This window comes from Patagioenas fasciata, chromosome Z, assembly GCF_037038585.1.
Source record: "Patagioenas fasciata isolate bPatFas1 chromosome Z, bPatFas1.hap1, whole genome shotgun sequence".
Taxonomy (NCBI): Eukaryota; Metazoa; Chordata; class Aves; order Columbiformes; family Columbidae; genus Patagioenas; species Patagioenas fasciata.
The window spans coordinates 76,862,930-76,885,815 of NC_092560.1; the positions used below are offsets into that span (position 1 = coordinate 76,862,930).

Here is a 22,886-nt window from a genome sequence, read left to right on the forward strand (position 1 = left end):
ATTTTGCACCTGGGACATGGCAACTCTGGCTGTAGATACAGAATGTGGGCCAAGATGCTGGAAAGCAGCTCTTCAGAGAGGGGTCTGGGGGTTCTGGTTGACGACAAGTTGAACATGAGCCAACAGGGTGTCCTGGCAGGCAAGACGGCTACTGTGTCCTGGGTTCATCCAGCACAGCGTTGCCAGCCGGCCAGGGAGGTGGTTGTCCCGCTCTGCTCCGCACTGATGCGGCCTCACCTGGAGCACTGTGTGCAGGTCTGGGCAGCACAGGAGAAAAAAGGTATAAAGGTACGGGAGAGTGTCCAGAAGAGGCTACGAAGTTGATGAAAGGTGTGGAGAGGAAGCTGTATGAGGAGCAGTTGAAGTCACTGGGTTTGTTCAACCTGGAGGAGACTGAGGAGAGACCTCATGGCGGTTACAGCTTCCTCACAAGGGGAGGAGGAGGGTCAGGCGTGGAACCCTTCTTTCTAGAGAAGAGGCAGAACCCAATGACAGAACCTGAGGGAACGGCAGGGAGATGTGCCGGGGGAGGTGCCGGCTGGACATTAGGAAAAAGTTCTTCCCCCAGAGGGTGCTGGACACTGGAACAGGCTCCCCAGAGAGGTGTCACAGCCCCAAGCCTGACGGTGTTCAAGGAGAGACCGGACAACGGCCTCAGACACATGGTGTGAACTGTGGGGTTGTCCTGTGCAGGGACAGGAGCTGGACTCAATGGTCCTTGTGGGTCCCTTCCAACTCTTGACATTCTGTGGTTCTATGAAAGAGCCTCCTTGGAGAGGTGCCAAAGAGGAGAGTGGGCCGGGGATGTGCAGAGCCCCGTTTAGAGCGGGGTTGGGGTAGGTGTTGAGTGTAGGCGGCTTCCCCTCACCCCAAAGGTTTGTTGCTCTGCTTCTGAGACGAGAGGCACCGGCAAGCGTTTTGCACCAGGTCTTTATTACGTGTTGAATAAATAGGCGAATAAATAGATAAAAAGCATTGTCCAAATAAATAGAGGAAGGTGTATAAATAGGGGAGCGGTGAGTGGAGGCTGGGGGTGCAGGGCCGTTGTGGCAGCAGCTCTTGCCGTGGGTCAGGGAAGGCGTGAGGATGGAGGTGGGATGGGGCAATGGTCCGGCAGTGGTCCAGCGGTGGCGAGGGCGGTGTGCGTGGGGCCGTGCGGGTCGTTGGGGGTGGTAGGTCTAATTGGGGGTGGTGCTGGTGAGGTTGTGGAGGTGCTGGAAGCAGATGTGAGCTTGGAGGCGGACGTGGTCCCAGGCGCAGGCGCTGTGGTTGTGGGTGCGGAGGAAGTCCTGGATGTCCCCGAAGTATTTGTCGATGGTGAGCAGCAGGTTGCGGGGCCCTTGTGTTCGGGAGAGCGTCCTGTTGTGTGTCAGGCACTGCTGGAGCTGCTGTCTGTGGTGGTGGAGGCTGTTGAGGAGGTGTTCCCGTGCCTGGTTGTGCCAGTGTTGGGGGATGCTGTTGCTGCTGAGGATTTGCAAGAGGTGCTGGAGGATGGTGAGGGCGGCGGCGGGTTGTTGGGAGCGGGGGGTGTTGAGGAGGGTGTCGGGGAAGGAGGGCGCGTGCTGTTGGTGGCAGGGCTGTGTGGGGCTGGGAGCCATGGCCCGGAGGAGCTGGAGGCTGTCCCAGGGGAAGGTGGCGTGGCGGGACCGCAGGTGGTGGCAGGCGGTGGCGGTGGCGAGAGCCGTGAGGAGGAGCAGGAGCGCCGGGGCGCCGTGCGGCAGGCGGGGCCGTGGGGTGTGGGGCGCAGGCATGGTGGGGCTGTGGGTGCTGCTGGGTGGTGCTGGGCAGGAGCCCGGTCAGGCTGGCTGGCGGTGCGGGTGGGCGCTGTGCTTGGGCTGCTGCTGGCTCGCTGGCTTTATGTGGTGCCGCGGTTTCCCTTCCTGGCTTTCTGATTGCGGTGAGTTTCCGGCCGTGGTTTCCAGCGGTGGCTGGTGGCCGTGGTGGTCTTGGGGAAGTGCGTTGGTGGGGTGCCCGTGCGGGGGGCGGGCGGTGTGGGTGCTTTGCTGCTGGTGTGTTGGGGGCAGGTAGACTACAGTGGATGTTGAGCGGGGGACTCGAAAGCGCTGGGGTCGTGGTGACACGCAGTGATGTGTTTGTGGTTTTTCCTTTTCCTTTCGTGAGCACTTGTGCCTGCTGTGTTTCACTGAATTTCCCTTTCTCTCTTAGTCTCTTTTCCTTGTGTAATACACCAGTTATTGTTTTTTGGGTTTTTACTTTCTATGTAATTTTTTTTTTCCTTTTAATTACATCATTACTGTTCACATTCTGGGGTTTTACAAGATGTGTCTCAGGAATCTCAGGAGCTCTCTCTGTCCAGATGTCCTTCGAGGAGGTGGCTGTGGGTCTGGGCACTGCATGTTTGTTGCTGAAGCATCTGCAATGTCTTTGCTTCACTTTCATCAGTTTCAACCTGGTTGTGATGGGCGATACAAAGTCTTCTGTGAGCTATTGCTCATTGAACAATGAAGGCGCTACTCCCGGAAGGTTTTTACATAGGCTGATTTTCCATTTTCGTTTTGAGAACTGTTTCATGACCACTGTCACTTTAACTGTGCAGAGTGCAAGGTCCTCTAGTAAAAGTATCATTTTTCCTATTTTTTAATATTTGCGTGGTGAAATTCCTTTTTTTGATGTTATGCCTTCATAGTACTGGAACTTCTGTATTATTATCTGTTCTTATGTATTTATGGATGTATGTATTTGCTTATTTACCTGGGTTGGGGGTTTTTTGTGTGTTGTTTTGTTCTGTTCTGGTTTTTTATCACTGTTCATTCATCATATCTTTCCATTGTTTTACCTATTCTTTAACGGTCTATTTTCTTTTTGAGATCCCCAACTGAATGTGATGCTGAGGACAGGTGGTGTCAGAGGAGGTTGCTCTTGGCCTTGTCCCGTGATTCTTTTGGGTATATCTCCAGCTATGGACATCACAGAACGTCCCTGATCCCGCCTGTGGGGTTGTTTCGCCCTCGTGGTGGAGATAGTAATAATGTTTGATTCTTTCATGTTGCAAGTCATTGTGTTCCAGCTTGTGTCAGTACCTCTCCTCCTCTGTGTTTGTATCTGAGGAGGGTTTCCTTTCTTCAGCCACCTCAGGAAAAGCAGAGCCAGTGAGGTTCCCCCCGGGTGGTGTCAGAGGGTATTTCTGGTTGGAGGGAACATCAGGAGGACTGTAGTGCAACGTGTGAGCTGCACCTGGAGGGGTTGTGCTGTTTACCTGAATATATCTGGTGCTGCTTGTTTTCTTGCTCTCCAGCTACATGGGAATTCCCCACGTGTGTTTGCACGGAGCAGTGTCCTTGCGGTGACGTGGTGGTGGAGATGGTGTGACCGAGCATGGAGAGCAAGCTGTGTGAGGTGTGTTGGAGGAGCCCAGAGCTGCTGAACTTGTGTGTTGTCTTGCTCAGGCTACGTGTGGAGGGCAAAGCCCCCATGGCAGATGTTTTAGGGGTGGTGTTCGGAGGGCGAAGGAGCAGCTGGTGCTGGTGGTGCGTGGGTAGTTTTCGTCATGGGGCATGCTGTGCTGGTGTGTGCTGGTTGGTTTGGACCATGTTGGGTGTTGGTGTTTGGGGGATGGATCTTGTTGTTTTCTAAGGATGTGTTGGGATGAAGGCGGCTCAGGACAAACGTGTTCTGTGTAATGAGGCAGGTTCTCATGGGCACTGGTGTGTGAGCCCAGGCAGGAGTGTCCTGGGCCAGTTGTGGTGATTGTAGGAGAGCAGCGAGCAGTCCTGGGCATCTCCTGTGTTTTTAGGGCTTTTTGGACTCTTTTGGGGTGTTTGGTAACACAGGTATTTCTTGTCCAAACCTACACAGGCCTTGATGTGTCCCCGTCTTGCCTCTTGGAAGTGCACCTTGTCTATAGCACCTCACTGGGCCCATTGTCACTGTTTACTGCAGGGCAATAATAAACTGTGGCAGATACGCTCTGTTAACCCCCCACCGTCCCCATTAAGGAAAGGAAATAGGAGGAAAAGGGAGAGAGACTTACAAGGTAGAAAAAGTTAAAAATGCTTTACTAACACTACTAATAAATAGTGAAAATAATCCAAAAATAGAGAAATCCACTCTTGAATTTCCCGGGCTAGTGCAGGGTTGCTGCAGCGGCTGCAGGGCAGGCACCCGGCAGTTGTGGGCTGGACTCTGCAGTAAAGTGGAACTGGATTCAGGGATGCAGGGTCTGGAGCCAGGCCTCAGATTGCAGGCACAGCAGGGAGGGTCATTTTCAGATGCCGTCCATGGTCAAAGAGAGCGAGACTCTGGTGGTCTCCCGTTTTCATAGGGTGTATGACGTATATGGGCTGAAATACTTGGTTTTTGAATTTTAGTCACCTGTTCTGTTCACCCCTCCTTTCAAATGTGACCCTGTCACTTATGGGACATGCAAAATATATCAGTAACTTTGGCTGCCATAGCAATGTCTAAACCTGGAACTCTTCTGCATTGTTACCATTATCAACTCCAGAGCAAACAGCATCTTGAAAAGCATGCATCCAAATTGGGAAGAGTGCCGTTCCTAGGAGAACTTAGCTGAAAGGAAAATTCACCAAAAGAGCAAGTGGTCTTGTTTTTAACAAAACCGGGCCTCCCAAGCAGTGCTGTGGCATTGCTGAATGGCTGTTTGTGATGGGTGGTGGTTTAGGGGTGGGTTTCCTGTGTTGGCAACGGGAGAGGGCTGGGAAGAGAGAGGGTGGGTGGTGGGCGAGGAGGAGCGCACAGGGCAGGCATCCTGTGGTCTGGGTGAGCGTGTGCTCCGTGGGTCAAGCATCGGCGGGAGATGCCTGTGTGCTTGGAGACCCGTGGTGGGTCCCCAAGAGTGTCCTGCTGTCCGGAGCCTTTGGTGGGTCCAGAGGCATCAGTGGGCCAGGGTGCAGGAGGAAGGCTCATCCCTGCCAGCCTGCAGAGGCCTTGTCTTTGCTTGTCAGGTACATGCAGCACGACAGTCTTTTTTCTTCTTTTGCTTATGGAAAAGGTCTTTATTTCCAACAAGTGAACAAATAATCTATATAAATAATACTGATATGTAAATCAGTGGCCAGCAAAATAAATAAATAAATAGATAGATAGATAGATAAATAAATAAATAGTTAGAGCTCTGTGATAAATAGTCGTTGGCGTGAGAGTCCCAGAGTGTCCACAGGGCCCTTCCCCTCCATCGGGGAGGTCGCAGTCCAGACGGGCTCCATAACACCGTGGGTGATGAGTACCACCCGTATCCCCATCGCCTGGCGGCTCTCCATGAGTGTGCGGCACAGCAGGTTCGTCCTCCTTCCATTCCAGCAGAGGTGGTTGTGCGGCTGTCCTGCAACCTGGACCCCTCTGTGCTCAAGCCCGTGTAGCCGTCGGCTCCTGTCCCGAAGCACTGGGAGCGGTGCTGAGCGATCCCAGACCGGGCTGCTGCGTCCTCTGCTCCGTCTGCAGCCGCTGGTGTTGGCTGGGAATGGGCGTTGGGAACAGGCGCGTTTGGTGGAGGGCAGGAGCGGTTTGGCTCCTCACCTGCCCTAGGAGTTGGTCCATGTATTGGAAGCAGATGTGAGCTTGGAGGCGGACGTGGTCCCAGGCGCAGGCGCTGTGGTTGTGGGTGCGGAGGAAGTCCTGGATGTCCCCAAAGTATTTGTCGATGGTGAGCAGCAGGTTGCGGGGTCCTTTCCTTTTGAAGAGCATCCTGTTGTGTGTCAGGCACTGCTGGAGCTGCTGTCTGTGGTGGTGGAGGCTGTTGAGGAGGTGTTCCCGTGCCTGGTTGTGCCAGTGTTGGGGGATGCTGTTGCTGCTGAGGAATTGCAAGAGGTGCTGGAGGATGGTGAGGGCGGCGGCGGGTTGTTGGGATCGGGGGGTGTTGAGGAGGGTGTCGGGGAAGGAGGGCGCGTGCTGTTGGTGGCAGGGCTGTGTGGGGCTGGGAGCCATGGCCCGGAGGAGCTGGAGGCTGTCCCAGGGGAAGGTGGCGTGGCGGGGCCGCAGGTGGTGGCAGGCGGTGGCGGTGGCGAGAGCCGTGAGGAGGAGCAGGAGCGCCGGGGCGCCGTGCGGCAGGCGGGGCCGTGGGGTGTGGGGCGCAGCCATGGTGGGGCTGTGGGTGCTGCTGGGTGGTGCTGGGCAGGAGCCCGGTCAGGCTGGCTGGCGGTGCGGGTGGGCGCTGTGCTTGGGCTGCTGCTGTGTCCATGGCTTTATGTGGTGCCATGGCTTTCCTTTCATCATCTAACCATCTAACCATCATCTAACCATCTAACTTCCATTTTCAGTTTCGCTTTCTTTTTGCTTTCTCCTCACTGCATTGGTTGTTCTTGTCAAAGTGTGAGCCGGTTGGCCCTGCCCTAGGGAAGAGGAGCTGTTTTTTTCCCAGGGCTGCTGTCGAGTGCAGGGGGAGCCCGGCCCCGCTGCTGCTGTGGGTCGGCGGGGGATGTGAAAGTGCGGCCGAGCCTTTTGTGTCAGCTGCGCTGGGGATGCACTGCAGGGTTTCCTTTTGATCTGTTTTGGGAGTTGTGTTTCTTGGTTTTTATTTTCTAGATTCTCTGCCTACCAACATGTATTTTTCCTCATTCTTTCTCTGAAACTATTTGTATATATGAGCTAATGCATGTTTTCCCTGTATTTCTTACTGACAAATATTTAAGGGGTTTGGTTTTTTTCTTTATAGCACTGCAGCTTTGGTGTTGGAAGGATGTTTCCTACATTCTGCAAATACCTTGCAGAATATTTTTCAGTTGCACTCGCTGAGGTGTTTGTGTCCCTTCCAAGTGAAGGATCTTGTGGTGGTGCTGTGAGCTTGTGAAAGGTTTTGAAGCAGGGGAAAGGTGTGTGATGTTGTCAGGCTGGGATCCCTGGTCTTGTCAGGCAGCGTTGTGTTGGTGGGTGCTGTGCTTCGGGTGCTGCCACGTACAGGATGATGTGACGTCCCTGAGTGCTGTCACTGCAGGAGGTGCTGAGCTTGGAGGTCCGTGGCTGTGTGTGTTTCCGTGGAGCAGTTGGTGCCACAAGGTGTTTTCAAGCAGTGTCAAGGAGAGAGCAGGTAAGGGCAGTGAAACCTGGTGGGATGAATCCTGTGAGTGGTGTGCCATGGTGGACGGGTACAGCGATTGAGAAGGGACAGGCAGGGTAGGAGCTGGGGGTGGCCCTGTGTGTGCTGGAGGGGCTGGAGTGCATGGAGCGATTGGCGATGGCAAAGTTGGGAGGGACCCTCTGGGTAAGGAATAAGTGTCGTCAAGAGAGTGTGCTATAGGCCACCCAAGCAGGATGATGATGCTGATCAGTTATCCTTTAATGAAGTAAGCGAAGCCTCCAGGTCACCTGCCCTTGTCGTTATGGGGCCTTCAACTTGCCAGATGTCAACTGAGGCCATCACACAGCTGGCACCAACAGGTCCAGAAGATTCCTAAAGCATCTGGATGATAGCATCTTGTTCTAGGTAGTAAGGGAACGGACTGTGAAATGTGCCCTCCTAGATTTAATTCTCAGTTACAGAGAAGGTCTTGTGAGGAGAAGTGGCAACTGGTGGCACCCTTGGCCACAGCAGCCACAAAGCGGTCAGGTTGAAAATCTTGGCTAAGGAGAGGAAACCTGCCATCAAGACCTCAGCTCTAGATATGAAGAGAGCAGAATTTGGGCTGCTCAGACAACTACTGAGTAGGATTTTTTGGGGAGAAGCTTTTGAAGGTGTTGGGGTCTGTCAGTGTTGGTCAGTTTTGAAGTACCACCTGCTAAAAGTACAAGAAGAGGCAATTCCCGAATGCCAGAAATGAAGCAAGCGAGGCACAAAGGCAGCTTATTTGAGCTGGGATCTTCGGCTTGAAATAGGATGCGAGAAGGAATTACGTAGTCGGTGGAAGGTAGGTCCTGCATCATGGGAGCACCGGAGAGATGTTGCTCGCCCCTATAGGGAGGAAATTTGCACAGCCAGAGCTCCATTAGAATGGGAGCTGGCCAGTACTGTGAAGGACAATAAAAAGGGCTTTTAAAGATATGTTAATGGCAAAAGGCAAACTAGAAATAACGTTGTCCCATTACTCGATGAGCATGGTCAACTTAGTAGTTTGTTGCCTTCTTTGCCTTGGAATTCAACACCGAAGATGGACTTGGGGGCGCCCACAGCCCTGGGTTAGAGAACTATGGCTGCATGAAGAATCTACTCCCAATGCATCTGGAACTGGTACAGGATTTCCTACTGCAGCTGGATGCTGTAAGGCAATGTGGCCTGATGTGATTCATCCAGGGGTGCTTAAAGAGCTGGCTGATGTCATAGCGAGATGTGTCTCTGTGATTTTCCAGTGTTCCTGGGAATGTGGAGAGGTTTCAGTTGACTGGAAGCTGGCAAACGTTGTCCCAATCCAGAAGAATGGCAACAGGGATGACCCTGACACCTACAGGCCTGTCCACCTCATTTCTGTTCCTGGCAAAATCATGGAGAAGAATGTTCTGGGAGTTACTGGAAAACATCTGAATGACAATGCAGTTGTTGGTCACAGCCAGCACAGAATCACACAGAATCGACTGGTTTGGAAAAGACCTCAGAGATCATCAAGTCCAACCCTTGGTCCAACTCCAGTCCATTTACTAGATCATGGCACAAAGTGCCATGTCCAATCTCAGTTTAAAAACCTCCAGGGACGGTGAGTCCAGCACCTCCCTGGGCAGCCATTCCAATGCCTGACCACTCTCTCTGTAAAGAATTTCTTTCTCATATCCAGCCTAACTTTCCCCCGGCAGAGTTTAAACCCATGCCCCCTTGTCCTGTTGCTGACTGCGTGGGAGAAGAGAGCAATCCCCACCTGGCTATAACTTCCCTTCAGGTACTTACAGAGAGTGATGAGCTCACCCTAAGCCTCCTCTTTTCCAGACTAAACAAGCCCACCTCCCTCAGCCTCTCCCCACAGGCCTTGTGTTCAAGTCCCTTCACCAGTCGTGTTGCTCTTCTCTGGACCCACTCCAGCACTTCAATCTCTTCCCTGAACTGAGGGGCCCATGGGCTACCACAGGTTCTTGAGTTGAATGTTCTGTTTAACAAACTGAATTTTTTTCTATGACAATGTTACCCACCCAGTTGACCAAGAGAAGCCTGTCAATGTGATCTTTCTGGATTTCAGTAAACCCTTTGCTACTGTCTCTCACAGTATCCTCCTGGAGAAGATGTCCAGCATCCAGCTGGATAAACACACAATGCAGAGGGTGAGCAGTTGGCTGACAGGCTGGGCTCAAAGGGTTCTGCTAAATGGGGTTATGTTGGGCTGGCAGCCGGTGACAAGTGGGTTGCCACGGGATGCATCTTAGGGCCAGTGCTCTTCAATGTCTTAATAAATGACTTAGACTCAGGACTTGAGGGATTGCTTAGTACGTTTGCTGATGAGACAAAATTGGTAGGAGCTGTTGATGCTCTTGATGGCAGAGGCCCTGCAGAGGGATCTGAATGAACTGTAGACCTGGGCAATCACCAAACACATTCAAAAGGGGCAAGTGCTGGATTTTGCACCTGGGACATGGCAACTCTGGCTGTAGATACAGAATGTGGGCCAAGATGCTGGAAAGCAGCTCTTCAGAGAGGGGTCTGGGGGTTCTGGTTGACGACAAGTTGAACATGAGCCAACAGGGTGTCCTGGCAGGCAAGACGGCTACTGTGTCCTGGGTTCATCCAGCACAGCGTTGCCAGCCGGCCAGGGAGGTGGTTGTCCCGCTCTGCTCCGCACTGATGCGGCCTCACCTGGAGCACTGTGTGCAGGTCTGGGCAGCACAGGAGAAAAAAGGTATAAAGGTACGGGAGAGTGTCCAGAAGAGGCTACGAAGTTGATGAAAGGTGTGGAGAGGAAGCTGTATGAGGAGCAGTTGAAGTCACTGGGTTTGTTCAACCTGGAGGAGACTGAGGAGAGACCTCATGGCGGTTACAGCTTCCTCACAAGGGGAGGAGGAGGGTCAGGCGTGGAACCCTTCTTTCTAGAGAAGAGGCAGAACCCAATGACAGAACCTGAGGGAACGGCAGGGAGATGTGCCGGGGGAGGTGCCGGCTGGACATTAGGAAAAAGTTCTTCCCCCAGAGGGTGCTGGACACTGGAACAGGCTCCCCAGAGAGGTGTCACAGCCCCAAGCCTGACGGTGTTCAAGGAGAGACCGGACAACGGCCTCAGACACATGGTGTGAACTGTGGGGTTGTCCTGTGCAGGGACAGGAGCTGGACTCAATGGTCCTTGTGGGTCCCTTCCAACTCTTGACATTCTGTGGTTCTATGAAAGAGCCTCCTTGGAGAGGTGCCAAAGAGGAGAGTGGGCCGGGGATGTGCAGAGCCCCGTTTAGAGCGGGGTTGGGGTAGGTGTTGAGTGTAGGCGGCTTCCCCTCACCCCAAAGGTTTGTTGCTCTGCTTCTGAGACGAGAGGCACCGGCAAGCGTTTTGCACCAGGTCTTTATTACGTGTTGAATAAATAGGCGAATAAATAGATAAAAAGCATTGTCCAAATAAATAGAGGAAGGTGTATAAATAGGGGAGCGGTGAGTGGAGGCTGGGGGTGCAGGGCCGTTGTGGCAGCAGCTCTTGCCGTGGGTCAGGGAAGGCGTGAGGATGGAGGTGGGATGGGGCAATGGTCCGGCAGTGGTCCAGCGGTGGCGAGGGCGGTGTGCGTGGGGCCGTGCGGGTCGTTGGGGGTGGTAGGTCTAATTGGGGGTGGTGCTGGTGAGGTTGTGGAGGTGCTGGAAGCAGATGTGAGCTTGGAGGCGGACGTGGTCCCAGGCGCAGGCGCTGTGGTTGTGGGTGCGGAGGAAGTCCTGGATGTCCCCGAAGTATTTGTCGATGGTGAGCAGCAGGTTGCGGGGCCCTTGTGTTCGGGAGAGCGTCCTGTTGGGTGTCAGGCACTGCTGGAGCTGCTGTCTGTGGTGGTGGAGGCTGTTGAGGAGGTGTTCCCGTGCCTGGTTGTGCCAGTGTTGGGGGATGCTGTTGCTGCTGAGGATTTGCAAGAGGTGCTGGAGGATGGTGAGGGCGGCGGCGGGTTGTTGGGAGCGGGGGGTGTTGAGGAGGGTGTCGGGGAAGGAGGGCGCGTGCTGTTGGTGGCAGGGCTGTGTGGGGCTGGGAGCCATGGCCCGGAGGAGCTGGAGGCTGTCCCAGGGGAAGGTGGCGTGGCGGGACCGCAGGTGGTGGCAGGCGGTGGCGGTGGCGAGAGCCGTGAGGAGGAGCAGGAGCACCGGGGCGCCGTGCGGCAGGCGGGGCCGTGGGGTGTGGGGCGCAGCCATGGTGGGGCTGTGGGTGCTGCTGGGTGGTGCTGGGCAGGAGCCCGGTCAGGCTGGCTGGCGGTGCGGGTGGGCGCTGTGCTTGGGCTGCTGCTGGCTCGCTGGCTTTATGTGGTGCCGCGGTTTCCCTTCCTGGCTTTCTGATTGCGGTGAGTTTCCGGCCGTGGTTTCCAGCGGTGGCTGGTGGCCGTGGTGGTCTTGGGGAAGTGCGTTGGTGGGGTGCCCGTGCGGGGGGCGGGCGGTGTGGGTGCTTTGCTGCTGGTGTGTTGGGGGCAGGTAGACTACAGTGGATGTTGAGCGGGGGACTCGAAAGCGCTGGGGTCGTGGTGACACGCAGTGATGTGTTTGTGGTTTTTCCTTTTCCTCTCGTGAGCACTTGTGCCTGCTGTGTTTCACTGAATTTCCCTTTCTCTCTTAGTCTCTTTTCCTTGTGTAATACACCAGTTATTGTTTTTTGGGTTTTTACTTTCTATGTAATTTTTTTTTTCCTTTTAATTACATCATTACTGTTCACATTCTGGGGTTTTACGAGACGTGTCTCAGGAATCTCAGGAGCTCTCTCTGTCCAGATGTCCTTCGAGGAGGTGGCTGTGGGTCTGGGCACTGCATGTTTGTTGCTGAAGCATCTGCAATGTCTTTGCTTCACTTTCATCAGTTTCAACCTGGTTGTGATGGGCGATACAAAGTCTTCTGTGAGCTATTGCTCATTGAACAATGAAGGCGCTACTCCCGGAAGGTTTTTACATAGGCTGATTTTCCATTTTCGTTTTGAGAACTGTTTCATGACCACTGTCACTTTAACTGTGCAGAGTGCAAGGTCCTCTAGTAAAAGTATCATTTTTCCTATTTTTTAATATTTGCGTGGTGAAATTCCTTTTTTTGATGTTATGCCTTCATAGTACTGGAACTTCTGTATTATTATCTGTTCTTATGTATTTATGGATGTATGTATTTGCTTATTTACCTGGGTTGGGGGTTTTTTGTGTGTTGTTTTGTTCTGTTCTGGTTTTTTATCACTGTTCATTCATCATATCTTTCCATTGTTTTACCTATTCTTTAACGGTCTATTTTGTTTTTGAGATCCCCAACTGAATGTGATGCTGAGGACAGGTGGTGTCAGAGGAGGTTGCTCTTGGCCTTGTCCCGTGATTCTTTTGGGTATATCTCCAGCTATGGACATCACAGAACGTCCCTGATCCCGCCTGTGGGGTTGTTTCGCCCTGGTGGTGGAGATAGTAATAATGTTTGATTCTTTCATGTTGCAAGTCATTGTGTTCCAGCTTGTGTCAGTACCTCTCCTCCTCTGTGTTTGTATCTGAGGAGGGTTTCCTTTCTTCAGCCACCTCAGGAAAAGCAGAGCCAGTGAGGTTCCCCCCGGGTGGTGTCAGAGGGTATTTCTGGTTGGAGGGAACATCAGGAGGACTGTAGTGCAACGTGTGAGCTGCACCTGGAGGGGTTGTGCTGTTTACCTGAATATATCTGGTGCTGCTTGTTTTCTTGCTCTCCAGCTACATGGGAATTCCCCACGTGTGTTTGCACGGAGCAGTGTCCTTGCGGTGACGTGGTGGTGGAGATGGTGTGACCGAGCATGGAGAGCAAGCTGTGTGAGGTGTGTTGGAGGAGCCCAGAGCTGCTGAACTTGTGTGTTGTCTTGCTCAGGCTACGTGTGGAGGGCAAAGCCCCCATGGCAGATGTTTTAGGGGTGGTGTTCGGAGGGCGAAGGAGCAGCTGGTGCTGGTGGTGCGTGGGTAGTTTTCGTCATGGGGCATGCTGTGCTGGTGTGTGCTGGTTGGTTTGGACCATGTTGGGTGTTGGTGTTTGGGGGATGGATCTTGTTGTTTTCTAAGGATGTGTTGGGATGAAGGCGGCTCAGGACAAACGTGTTCTGTGTAATGAGGCAGGTTCTCATGGGCACTGGTGTGCGAGCCCAGGCAGGAGTGTCCTGGGCCAGTTGTGGTGATTGTAGGAGAGCAGCGAGCAGTCCTGGGCATCTCCTGTGTTTTTAGGGCTTTTTGGACTCTTTTGGGGTGTTTGGTAACACAGGTATTTCTTGTCCAAACCTACACAGGCCTTGATGTGTCCCCGTCTTGCCTCTTGGAAGTGCACCTTGTCTATAGCACCTCACTGGGCCCATTGTCACTGTTTACTGCAGGGCAATAATAAACTGTGGCAGATACGCTCTGTTAACCCCCCACCGTCCCCATTAAGGAAAGGAAATAGGAGGAAAAGGGAGAGAGACTTACAAGGTAGAAAAAGTTAAAAATGCTTTACTAACACTACTAATAAATAGTGAAAATAATCCAAAAATAGAGAAATCCACTCTTGAATTTCCCGGGCTAGTGCAGGGTTGCTGCAGCGGCTGCAGGGCAGGCACCCGGCAGTTGTGGGCTGGACTCTGCAGTAAAGTGGAACTGGATTCAGGGATGCAGGGTCTGGAGCCAGGCCTCAGATTGCAGGCACAGCAGGGTGGGTCATTTTCAGATGCCGTCCATGGTCGAAGAGAGCGAGACTCTGGTGGTCTCCCATTTTCATAGGGTGTATGACGTATATGGGATGAAATACTTGGTTTTTGAATTTTAGTCACCTGTTCTGTTCACTCCTCCTTTCAAATGTGACCCTGTCACTTATGGGACATGCAAAATATATCAGTAACTTTGGCTGCCATAGCAATGTCTAAACCTGGAACTCTTCTGCATCGTTACCATTATCAGCTCCAGAGCAAACAGCATCTTGAAAAGCATACATCCAAATTGGGAAGAATGTAGCTCCTTAGAAGAACTTAGCTGAAAGGAAAATTCACCAAAAGAGCAAGTGGTCTTGTTTTTAACAAAACCAGGCCTCCCAAGCAGTGCTGTGGCATTGCTGAATGGCTGTTTGTGATGGGTGGTGGTTTGAAGGTGGGTTTCATGTGTTGGCAGCAGGATAGGGCTGGGAAGAGAGAGGGTGGGTGGTGGGCGAGGAGGAGCGCACAGGGCAGGCATCCTGTGGTCTGGGTGAGCGTGTACTCCGCGGGTCAAGCGTCGGCGGGAGATGCCTGTGTGCTTGGAGACCCATGGTGGGTCCCCAAGAGTGTCCTGCTGTCCGGAGCCTTTGCTGGGTCCGGAGGCGTCAGTGGGCCAGGGTGCAGGAGGGAGGCTCATCCCTACCAGCCTGCAGAGGCCTTGTCTTTGCTTGTCAGGTACATGCAGCACGACAATCTTTTTTCTTCTTTTGCTTATGGAAAAGGTCTTTATTTCCAACAAGTGAACAAATAATCTATATAAATAATACTGATATGTAAATCAGTGGCCAGCAAAATAAATAAATAAATAAATAAATAGGTAGATAGATAAATAAATAAATAGTTAGAGGTCTGTGATAAATAGTCGTTGGCGTGAGAGTCCCAGAGTGCCCACAGGGCCCTTCCCCTCCATCGGGGAGGTCGCAGTCCAGACGGGCTCCATAACGCCGTGGGTGATGAGTACCACCCGTATCCCCATCGCCTGGCGGCTCTCCGTGAGTGTGCGGCACAGCAGGTTCGTCCTCCTTCCATTCCAGCAGAGGTGGTTGTGCAGCTGTCCTGCAACCTGGACCCCTCTGCGCTCACGCCCGTGTGGCCGTCGGCTCCTGTCCAGGAGCGGTGCTGAGCGATCCCAGGCCGGGCTGCTGCGGCCTCTGCTCCGTCTGCAGCCGCTGGTGTTGGCTGGGAATGGGCGTTGGGAGCAGGCGCGTTTGGTGGAGGACAGGAGCGGTTTGGCTCCTCACCTGCCCTAGGAGTTGGTCCATGTATTGGAAGCAGATGTGAGCTTGGAGGCGGACGTGGTCCCAGGCGCAGGCGCTGTGGTTGTGGGTGCGGAGGAAGTCCTGAATGTCCCCAAAGTATTTGTCTATGGTGAGCAGCAGGTTGCGGGGTCCTTTCCTTTTGAAGAGCATCCTGTTGTGTGTCAGGCACTGCTGGAGCTGCTGTCTGTGGTGGTGGAGGCTGTTGAGGAGGTGTTCCCGTGCCTGGTTGTGCCAGTGTTGGGGGATGCTGTTGCTGCTGAGGATTTGCAAGAGGTGCTGGAGGATGGTGAGGGCGGCGGCGGGTTGTTGGGAGCGTGCGGTGTTGAGGAGGGTGTCGGGGAAGGAGGGCGCGTGCTGTTGGTGGCAGGGCTGTGTGGGGCTGGGAGCCATGGCCCGGAGGAGCTGGAGGCTGTCCCAGGGGAAGGTGGCGTGGCGGGGCCGCAGGTGGTGGCAGGCGGTGGCGATGGCGAGAGCCGTGAGGAGGAGCAGGAGCGCCGGGGCGCCGTGCGGCAGGCGGGGCCGTGGGGTGTGGGGCGCAGCCATGGTGGGGCTGTGGGTGCTGCTGGGTGGTGCTGGGCAGGAGCCCGGTCAGGCTGGCTGGCGGTGCGCGTGGGCGCTGTGCTTGGGCTGCTGCTGTGTCCATGGCTTTATGTGGTGCCATGGCTTTCCTTTCATCATCTAACCAGAATTTCCCGACTTCCATTTTCAGTTTCGCTTTCTGTTTGCTTTCTCCTCACCGCATTGGTTGTTCTTGTCAAAGTGTGAGCCGGTTGGCCCTGCCCTAGGGAAGAGGAGCTGTTTTTTTCCCAGGGCTGCTGTTGAGTGCAGGGGGAGCCCGGCCCCGCTGCTGCTGTGGGTCGGCGGGGGATGTGAAAGTGCGGCCGAGCCTTTTGTGTCAGCTGTGCTGGGGATGCACTGCAGGGTTTCCTTTTGATCTGTTTTGGGAGTTGTGTTTCTTGGTTTTTATTTTCTAGATTCTCTGCCTACCAACACGTATTTTTCCTCATTCTTTCTCTGATACTATGTGTATATGTGAGCTAATGCATGTTTTCCCTGTATTTCTTACTGACAAATATTTAAGGGGTTTGGTTTTTTTCTTTATAGCACTGCAGCTTTGGTGTTGGAAGGGTGTTTCCTACATTCTGCAAATACCTTGCAGAATATTTTTCAGTTGCACTCGCTGAGGTGTTTGTGTCCCTTCCAAGTGAAGGATCTTGTGGTGGTGCTGTGAGCTTGTGAAAGGTTTTGAAGCAGGGGAAAGGTGTGTGATGTTGTCAGGCTGGGATCCCTGGTCTTGTCAGGCAGCGTTGTGTTGGTGGGTGCTGTGCTTCGGGTGCTGCCACGTACAGGATGATGTGACGTCCCTGAGTGCTGTCACTGCAGGAGGTGCTGAGCTTGGAGGTCCGTGGCTGTGTGTGTTTCCGTGGAGCAGTTGGTGCCACAAGGTGTTTTCAAGCAGTGTCAAGGAGAGAGCAGGTAAGGGCAGTGAAACCTGGTGGGATGAATCCTGTGAGTGGTGTGCCATGGTGGACGGGTACAGCGATTGAGAAGGGACAGGCAGGGTAGGAGCTGGGGGTGGCCCTGTGTGTGCTGGAGGGGCTGGAGTGCATGGAGCGATTGGCGATGGCAAAGTTGGGAGGGACCCTCTGGGTAAGGAATAAGTGTCGTCAAGAGAGTGTGCTATAGGCCACCCAAGCAGGATGATGATGCTGATCAGTTATCCTTTAATGAAGTAAGCGAAGCCTCCAGGTCACCTGCCCTTGTCGTTATGGGGCCTTCAACTTGCCAGATGTCAACTGAGGCCATCACACAGCTGGCACCAACAGGTCCAGAAGATTCCTAAAGCATCTGGATGATAGCATCTTGTTCTAGGTAGTAAGGGAACGGACTGTGAAATGTGCCCTCCTAGATTTAATTCTCAGTTACAGAGAAGGTCTTGTGAGGAGAAGTGGCAACTGGTGGCACCCTTGGCCACAGCAGCCACAAAGCGGTCAGGTTGAAAATCTTGGCTAAGGAGAGGAAACCTGCCATCAAGACCTCAGCTCTAGATATGAAGAGAGCAGAATTTGGGCTGCTCAGACAACTACTGAGTAGGATTTTTTGGGGAGAAGCTTTTGAAGGTGTTGGGGTCTGTCAGTGTTGGTCAGTTTTGAAGTACCACCTGCTAAAAGTACAAGAAGAGGCAATTCCCGAATGCCAGAAATGAAGCAAGCGAGGCACAAAGGCAGCTTATTTGAGCTGGGATCTTCGGCTTGAAATAGGATGCGAGAAGGAATTACGTAGTCGGTGGAAGGTAGGTCCTGCATCATGGGAGCACCGGAGAGATGTTGCTCGCCCCTATAGGGAGGAAATTTGCACAGCCAGAGCTCCATTAGAATGGGAGCTGGCCAGTACTGTGAAGGACAATAAAAAGGGCTTTTAAAGATATGTTAATGGCAAAAGGCAAACTAGAAATAACGTTGTCCCATTACTCGATGAGCATGGTCAACTTAGTAGTTTGTTGCCTTCTTTGCCTTGGAATTCAACACCGAAGATGGACTTGGGGGCGCCCACAGCCCTGGGTTAGAGAACTATGGCTGCGTGAAGAATCTACTCCCAATGCTTCTGGAACTGGTACAGGATTTCCTACTGCAGCTGGATGCCTGTAAGGCAATGTGGCCTGATGTGATTCATCCAGGAGTGCTTAAAGAGCTGGCTGATGTCATAGCGAGATGTGTCTCTGTGATTTTCCAGTGTTCCTGGGAATGTGGAGAGGTTTCAGTTGACTGGAAGCTGGCAAACGTTGTCCCAATCCAGAAGAATGGCAACAGGGATGACCCTGACACCTACAGGCCTGTCCACCTCATTTCTGTTCCTGGCAAAATCATGGAGAAGAATGTTCTGGGAGTTACTGGAAAACATCTGAATGACAATGCAGTTGTTGGTCACAGCCAGCACAGAATCACACAGAATCGACTGGTTTGGAAAAGACCTCAGAGATCATCAAGTCCAACCCTTGGTCCAACTCCAGTCCATTTACTAGATCATGGCACAAAGTGCCATGTCCAATCTCAGTTTAAAAACCTCCAGGGACGGTGAGTCCAGCACCTCCCTGGGCAGCCATTCCAATGCCTGACCACTCTCTCTGTAAAGAATTTCTTTCTCATATCCAGCCTAACTTTCCCCCGGCAGAGTTTAAACCCATGCCCCCTTGTCCTGTTGCTGACTGCGTGGGAGAAGAGAGCAATCCCCACCTGGCTATAACTTCCCTTCAGGTACTTACAGAGAGTGATGAGCTCACCCTAAGCCTCCTCTTTTCCAGACTAAACAACCCCACCTCCCTCAGCCTCTCCCCACAGGCCTTGTGTTCAAGTCCCTTCACCAGTCGTGTTGCTCTTCTCTGGACCCACTCCAGCACTTCAATCTCTTCCCTGAACTGAGGGGCCCATGGGCTACCACAGGTTCTTGAGTTGAATGTTCTGTTTAACAAACTGAATTTTTTTCTATGACGATGTTACCCACCCAGTTGACCAAGAGAAGCCTGTCAATGTGATCTTTCTGGATTTCAGTAAACCCTTTGCTACTGTCTCTCACAGTATCCTCCTGGAGAAGATGTCCAGCATCCAGCTGGATAAACACACAATGCAGAGGGTGAGCAGTTGGCTGACAGGCTGGGCTCAAAGGGTTCTGCTAAATGGGGTTATGTTGGGCTGGCAGCCGGTGACAAGTGGGTTGCCACGGGATGCATCTTAGGGCCAGTGCTCTTCAATATCTTAATAAATGACTTAGACTCAGGACTTGAGGGATGGCTTAGTACGTTTGCTGATGAGACAAAATTGGTAGGAGCTGTTGATGCTCTTGATGGCAGAGGCCCTGCAGAGGGATCTGAATGAACTGTAGACCTGGGCAATCACCAAACACATTCAAAAGGGGCAAGTGCTGGATTTTGCACCTGGGACATGGCAACTCTGGCTGTAGATACAGAATGTGGGCCAAGATGCTGGAAAGCAGCTCTTCAGAGAGGGGTCTGGGGGTTCTGGTTGACGACAAGTTGAACATGAGCCAACAGGGTGTCCTGGCAGGCAAGACGGCTACTGTGTCCTGGGTTCATCCAGCACAGCGTTGCCAGCCGGCCAGGGAGGTGGTTGTCCCGCTCTGCTCCACACTGATGCGGCCTCACCTGGAGCACTGTGTGCAGGTCTGGGCAGCACAGGAGAAAAAAGGTATAAAGGTACGGGAGAGTGTCCAGAAGAGGCTACGAAGTTGATGAAAGGTGTGGAGAGGAAGCTGTATGAGGAGCAGTTGAAGTCACTGGGTTTGTTCAACCTGGAGGAGACTGAGGAGAGACCTCATGGCGGTTACAGCTTCCTCACAAGGGGAGGAGGAGGGTCAGGCGTGGAACCCTTCTTTTTAGAGAAGAGGCAGAACCCAATGACAGAACCTGAGGGAACGGCAGGGAGATGTGCCAGGGGAGGTGCCGGCTGGACATTAGGAAAAAGTTCTTCCCCCAGAGGGTGCTGGACACTGGAACAGGCTCCCCAGAGAGGTGTCACAGCCCCAAGCCTGACGGTGTTCAAGGAGAGACCGGACAACGGCCTCAGACACATGGTGTGAACTGTGGGGTTGTCCTGTGCAGGGACAGGAGCTGGACTCAATGGTCCTTGTGGGTCCCTTCCAACTCTTGACATTCTGTGGTTCTATGAAAGAGCCTCCTTGGAGAGGTGCCAAAGAGGAGAGTGGGCCGGGGATGTGCAGAGCCCCGTTTAGAGCGGGGTTGGGGTAGGTGTTGAGTGTAGGCGGCTTCCCCTCACCCCAAAGGTTTGTTGCTCTGCTTCTGAGACGAGAGGCACCGGCAAGCGTTTTGCACCAGGTCTTTATTACGTGTTGAATAAATAAGTGAATAAATAGATAAAAAGCATTGTCCAAATAAATAGAGGAAGGTGTATAAATAGGGGAGCGGTGAGTGGAGGCTGGGGGTGCAGGGCCGTTGTGGCAGCAGCTCTTGCCGTGGGTCAGGGAAGGCGTGAGGATGGAGGTGGGATGGGGCAATGGTCCGGCAGTGGTCCAGCGGTGGCGAGGGCGGTGTGTGTGGGGCCGTGCGGGTCGTTGGGGGTGGTTGGTCTAATTGGGGGTGGTGCTGGTGAGGTTGTGGAGGTGCTGGAAGCAGATGTGAGCTTGGAGGCGGACGTGGTCCCAGGCGCAGGCGCTGTGGTTGTGGGTGCGGAGGAAGTCCTGGATGTCCCCGAAGTATTTGTCGATGGTGAGCAGCAGGTTGCGGGGTCCTTTCCTTTTGAAGAACATCCTGTTGTGTGTCAGGCACTGCTGGAGCTGCTGTCTGTGGTGGTGGAGGCTGTTGAGGAGGTGTTCCCGTGCCTGGTTGTGCCAGTGTTGGGGGATGCTGTTGCTGCTGAGGATTTGCAAGAGGTGCTGGAGGATGGTGAGGGCGGCGGCGGGTTGTTGGGATCGGGGGGTGTTGAGGAGGGTGTCGGGGAAGGAGGGCGCGTGCTGTTGGTGGCAGGGCTGTGTGGGGCTGGGAGCCATGGCCCGGAGGAGCTGGAGGCTGTCCCAGGGGAAGGTGGCGTGGCGGGACCGCAGGTGGTGGCAGGCGGTGGCGGTGGCGAGAGCCGTGAGGAGGAGCAGGAGCGCCGGGGCGCCGTGCGGCAGGCGGGGCCGTGGGGTGTGGGGCGCAGCCATGGTGGGGCTGTGGGTGCTGCTGGGTGGTGCTGGGCAGGAGCCCGGTCAGGCTGGCTGGCGGTGCGGGTGGGCGCTGTGCTTGGGCTGCTGCTGGCTCGCTGGCTTTATGTGGTGCCGCAGTTTCCCTTCCTGGCTTTCTGATTGCGGTGAGTTTCCGGCCGTGGTTTCCAGCGGTGGCTGGTGGCCGTGGTGGTCTTGGGGAAGTGCGTTGGTGGGGTGCCCGTGCGGGGGGCGGGCGGTGTGGGTGCTTTGCTCCTGGTGTGTTGGGGGCAGGTAGACTACAGTGGATGTTGAGCGGGGGACTCGAAAGCGCTGGGGTCGTGGTGACACGCAGTGATGTGTTTGTGGTTTTTCCTTTTCCTCTCGTGAGCACTTGTGCCTGCTGTGTTTCACTGAATTTCCCTTTCTCTCTTAGTCTCTTTTCCTTGTGTAATACACCAGTTATTGTTTTTTGGGTTTTTACTTTCTATGTAATTTTTTTTTCCTTTTAATTACATCATTACTGTTCACATTCTGGGGTTTTACGAGACGTGTCTCAGGAATCTCAGGAGCTCTCTCTGTCCAGATGTCCTTCGAGGAGGTGGCTGTGGGTCTGGGCACTGCATGTTTGTTGCTGAAGCATCTGCAATGTCTTTGCTTCACTTTCATCAGTTTCAACCTGGTTGTGATGGGCGATACAAAGTCTTCTGTGAGCTATTGCTCATTGAACAATGAAGGCGATACTCCTGGAAGGTTTTTAGATAGGCTGATTTTCCATTTTTGTTTTGAGAACTGTTTCATGACCACTGTCACTTTAACTGTGCAGAGTGCAAGGTCCTCTAGTAAAAGTATCATTTTTCCTATTTTTTTATATTTGCGTGGTAAAATTCCTTTTTTTGATGTTATGCCTTCATAGTACTGGAACTTCTGTATTATTATCTGTTCTTATGTATTTATGGATGTATGTATTTGCTTATTTACCTGTGTTGGGGGTTTTTTGTGTGTTGTTTTGTTCTGGTTTGTTATCACTGTTCATTCATCATATCTTTCCATTGTTTTACCTATTCTTTAACGGTCTATTTTGTTTTTGAGATGCCCAACTGAATGTGATGCTGAGGACAGGTGGTGTCAGAGGAGGTTGCTCTTGGCCTTGTCCCGTGATTCTTTTGGGTATATCTCCAGCTATGGACATCACAGAACCTCCCTGATCCCGCCTGTGGGGTTGTTTCGCCCTGGTGGTGGAGATAGTAATAATGTTTGATTCTTTCATGTTGCAAGTCATTGTGTTCCAGCTTGTGTCAGTACCTCTCCTCCTCTGTGTTTGTATCTGAGGAGGGTTTCCTTTCTTCAGCCACCTCAGGAAAAGCAGAGCCAGTGAGGTTCCCCCCGGGTGGTGTCAGAGAGTATTTCTGGTTGGAGGGAACATCAGGAGGACTGTAGTGCAACGTGTGAGCTGCACCTGGAGGGGTTGTGCTGTTTACCTGAATATATCTGGTGCTGCTTGTTTTCTTGCTCTCCAGCTACATGGGAATTCCCCACGTGTGTTTGCACGGAGCAGTGTCCTTGCGGTGACGTGGTGGTGGAGATGGTGTGACCGAGCATGGAGAGCAAGCTGTGTGAGGTGTGTTGGAGGAGCCCAGAGCTGCTGAACTTGTGTGTTGTCTTGCTCAGGCTACGTGGGGAGGGCAAAGCCCCCATGGCAGATGTTTTAGGGGTGGTGTTTGGAGGGCGAAGGAGCAGCTGGTGCTGGTGGTGCGTGGGTAGTTTTTGTCCTGGGGCATGCTGTGCTGGTGTGTGCTGGTTGGTTTGGACCATGTTGGGTGTTGGTGTTTGGGGAAGGATCTTGTTGTTTTCTAAGGATGTGTTGGGATGAAGGCGGCTCAGGACAAACGTGTTCTGTGTAACGAGGCAGGTTCTCATGGGCACTGGTGTGCGAGCCCAGGCAGGAGTGTCCTGGGCCAGTTGTGGTGATTGTAGGAGAGCAGCGAGCAGTCCTGGGCATCTCCTGTGTTTTTAGGGCTTTTTGGACTTTTTTGGGGTGTTTGGTAACACAGCTATTTCTTGTCCAAACCTACACAGGCCTTGATGTGTCCCCGTCTTGCCTCTTGGAGGTGCACCTTGTCTATAGCACCTCACTGGGCCCATTGTCACTGTTTACTGCACGACGATAATAAACTGTGGCAGATATGCTCTGTTAACCCCCCACCGTCCCCATTAAGGAAAGGAAATAGGAGGAAAAGGGAGAGAGGCTTACAAGGTAGAAAAAGTTAAAAATG

The 22,886-nt window shown here is 53.1% G+C and overlaps 6 protein-coding genes across 22 annotated transcripts in view; 1 reads left to right on the forward strand and 5 right to left on the reverse strand.

Moving 5' to 3' along the window:
* Positions 1 to 22,886, forward strand: part of UBAP2 (ubiquitin associated protein 2) — a 145,577-nt gene that overhangs the window by 88,671 nt on the left and 34,020 nt on the right. The gene's annotated exons all lie outside the window — the stretch shown is intronic.
* LOC136115167 (interferon-like) lies at positions 1,179 to 1,751 on the reverse strand. The gene has a single exon (XM_065861105.1). It carries the CDS (start codon positions 1,749 to 1,751, stop codon positions 1,179 to 1,181), a length of 573 nt encoding a protein of 190 aa, XP_065717177.1.
* LOC136114799 (interferon-like) lies at positions 5,326 to 6,057 on the reverse strand. The gene has a single exon (XM_065860387.1). It carries the CDS (start codon positions 6,055 to 6,057, stop codon positions 5,326 to 5,328), a length of 732 nt encoding a protein of 243 aa, XP_065716459.1.
* Positions 10,627 to 11,199, reverse strand: LOC136115153 (interferon-like). The gene has a single exon (XM_065861084.1). It carries the CDS (start codon positions 11,197 to 11,199, stop codon positions 10,627 to 10,629), a length of 573 nt encoding a protein of 190 aa, XP_065717156.1.
* LOC136114800 (interferon-like) lies at positions 14,779 to 15,501 on the reverse strand. Its single transcript, XM_065860388.1, has one exon. The coding sequence runs from the start codon at positions 15,499 to 15,501 to the stop codon at positions 14,779 to 14,781; it is 723 nt and encodes a 240-aa protein (XP_065716460.1).
* On the reverse strand, positions 20,059 to 20,631 carry LOC136115213 (interferon-like). The gene has a single exon (XM_065861182.1). The coding sequence runs from the start codon at positions 20,629 to 20,631 to the stop codon at positions 20,059 to 20,061; it is 573 nt and encodes a 190-aa protein (XP_065717254.1).

What these genes read in the sequence shown, in the direction of transcription:
- LOC136115167 (XM_065861105.1), bottom strand. Translation starts at nt 1,751, where the DNA reads ATGCCTGCGCCCCACACCCCACGGCCCCGCCTGCCGCACGGCGCCCCG.
- LOC136114799 (XM_065860387.1), bottom strand. Translation starts at nt 6,057, where the DNA reads ATGGCTGCGCCCCACACCCCACGGCCCCGCCTGCCGCACGGCGCCCCG.
- LOC136115153 (XM_065861084.1), bottom strand. Translation starts at nt 11,199, where the DNA reads ATGGCTGCGCCCCACACCCCACGGCCCCGCCTGCCGCACGGCGCCCCG.
- LOC136114800 (XM_065860388.1), bottom strand. Translation starts at nt 15,501, where the DNA reads ATGGCTGCGCCCCACACCCCACGGCCCCGCCTGCCGCACGGCGCCCCG.
- LOC136115213 (XM_065861182.1), bottom strand. Translation starts at nt 20,631, where the DNA reads ATGGCTGCGCCCCACACCCCACGGCCCCGCCTGCCGCACGGCGCCCCG.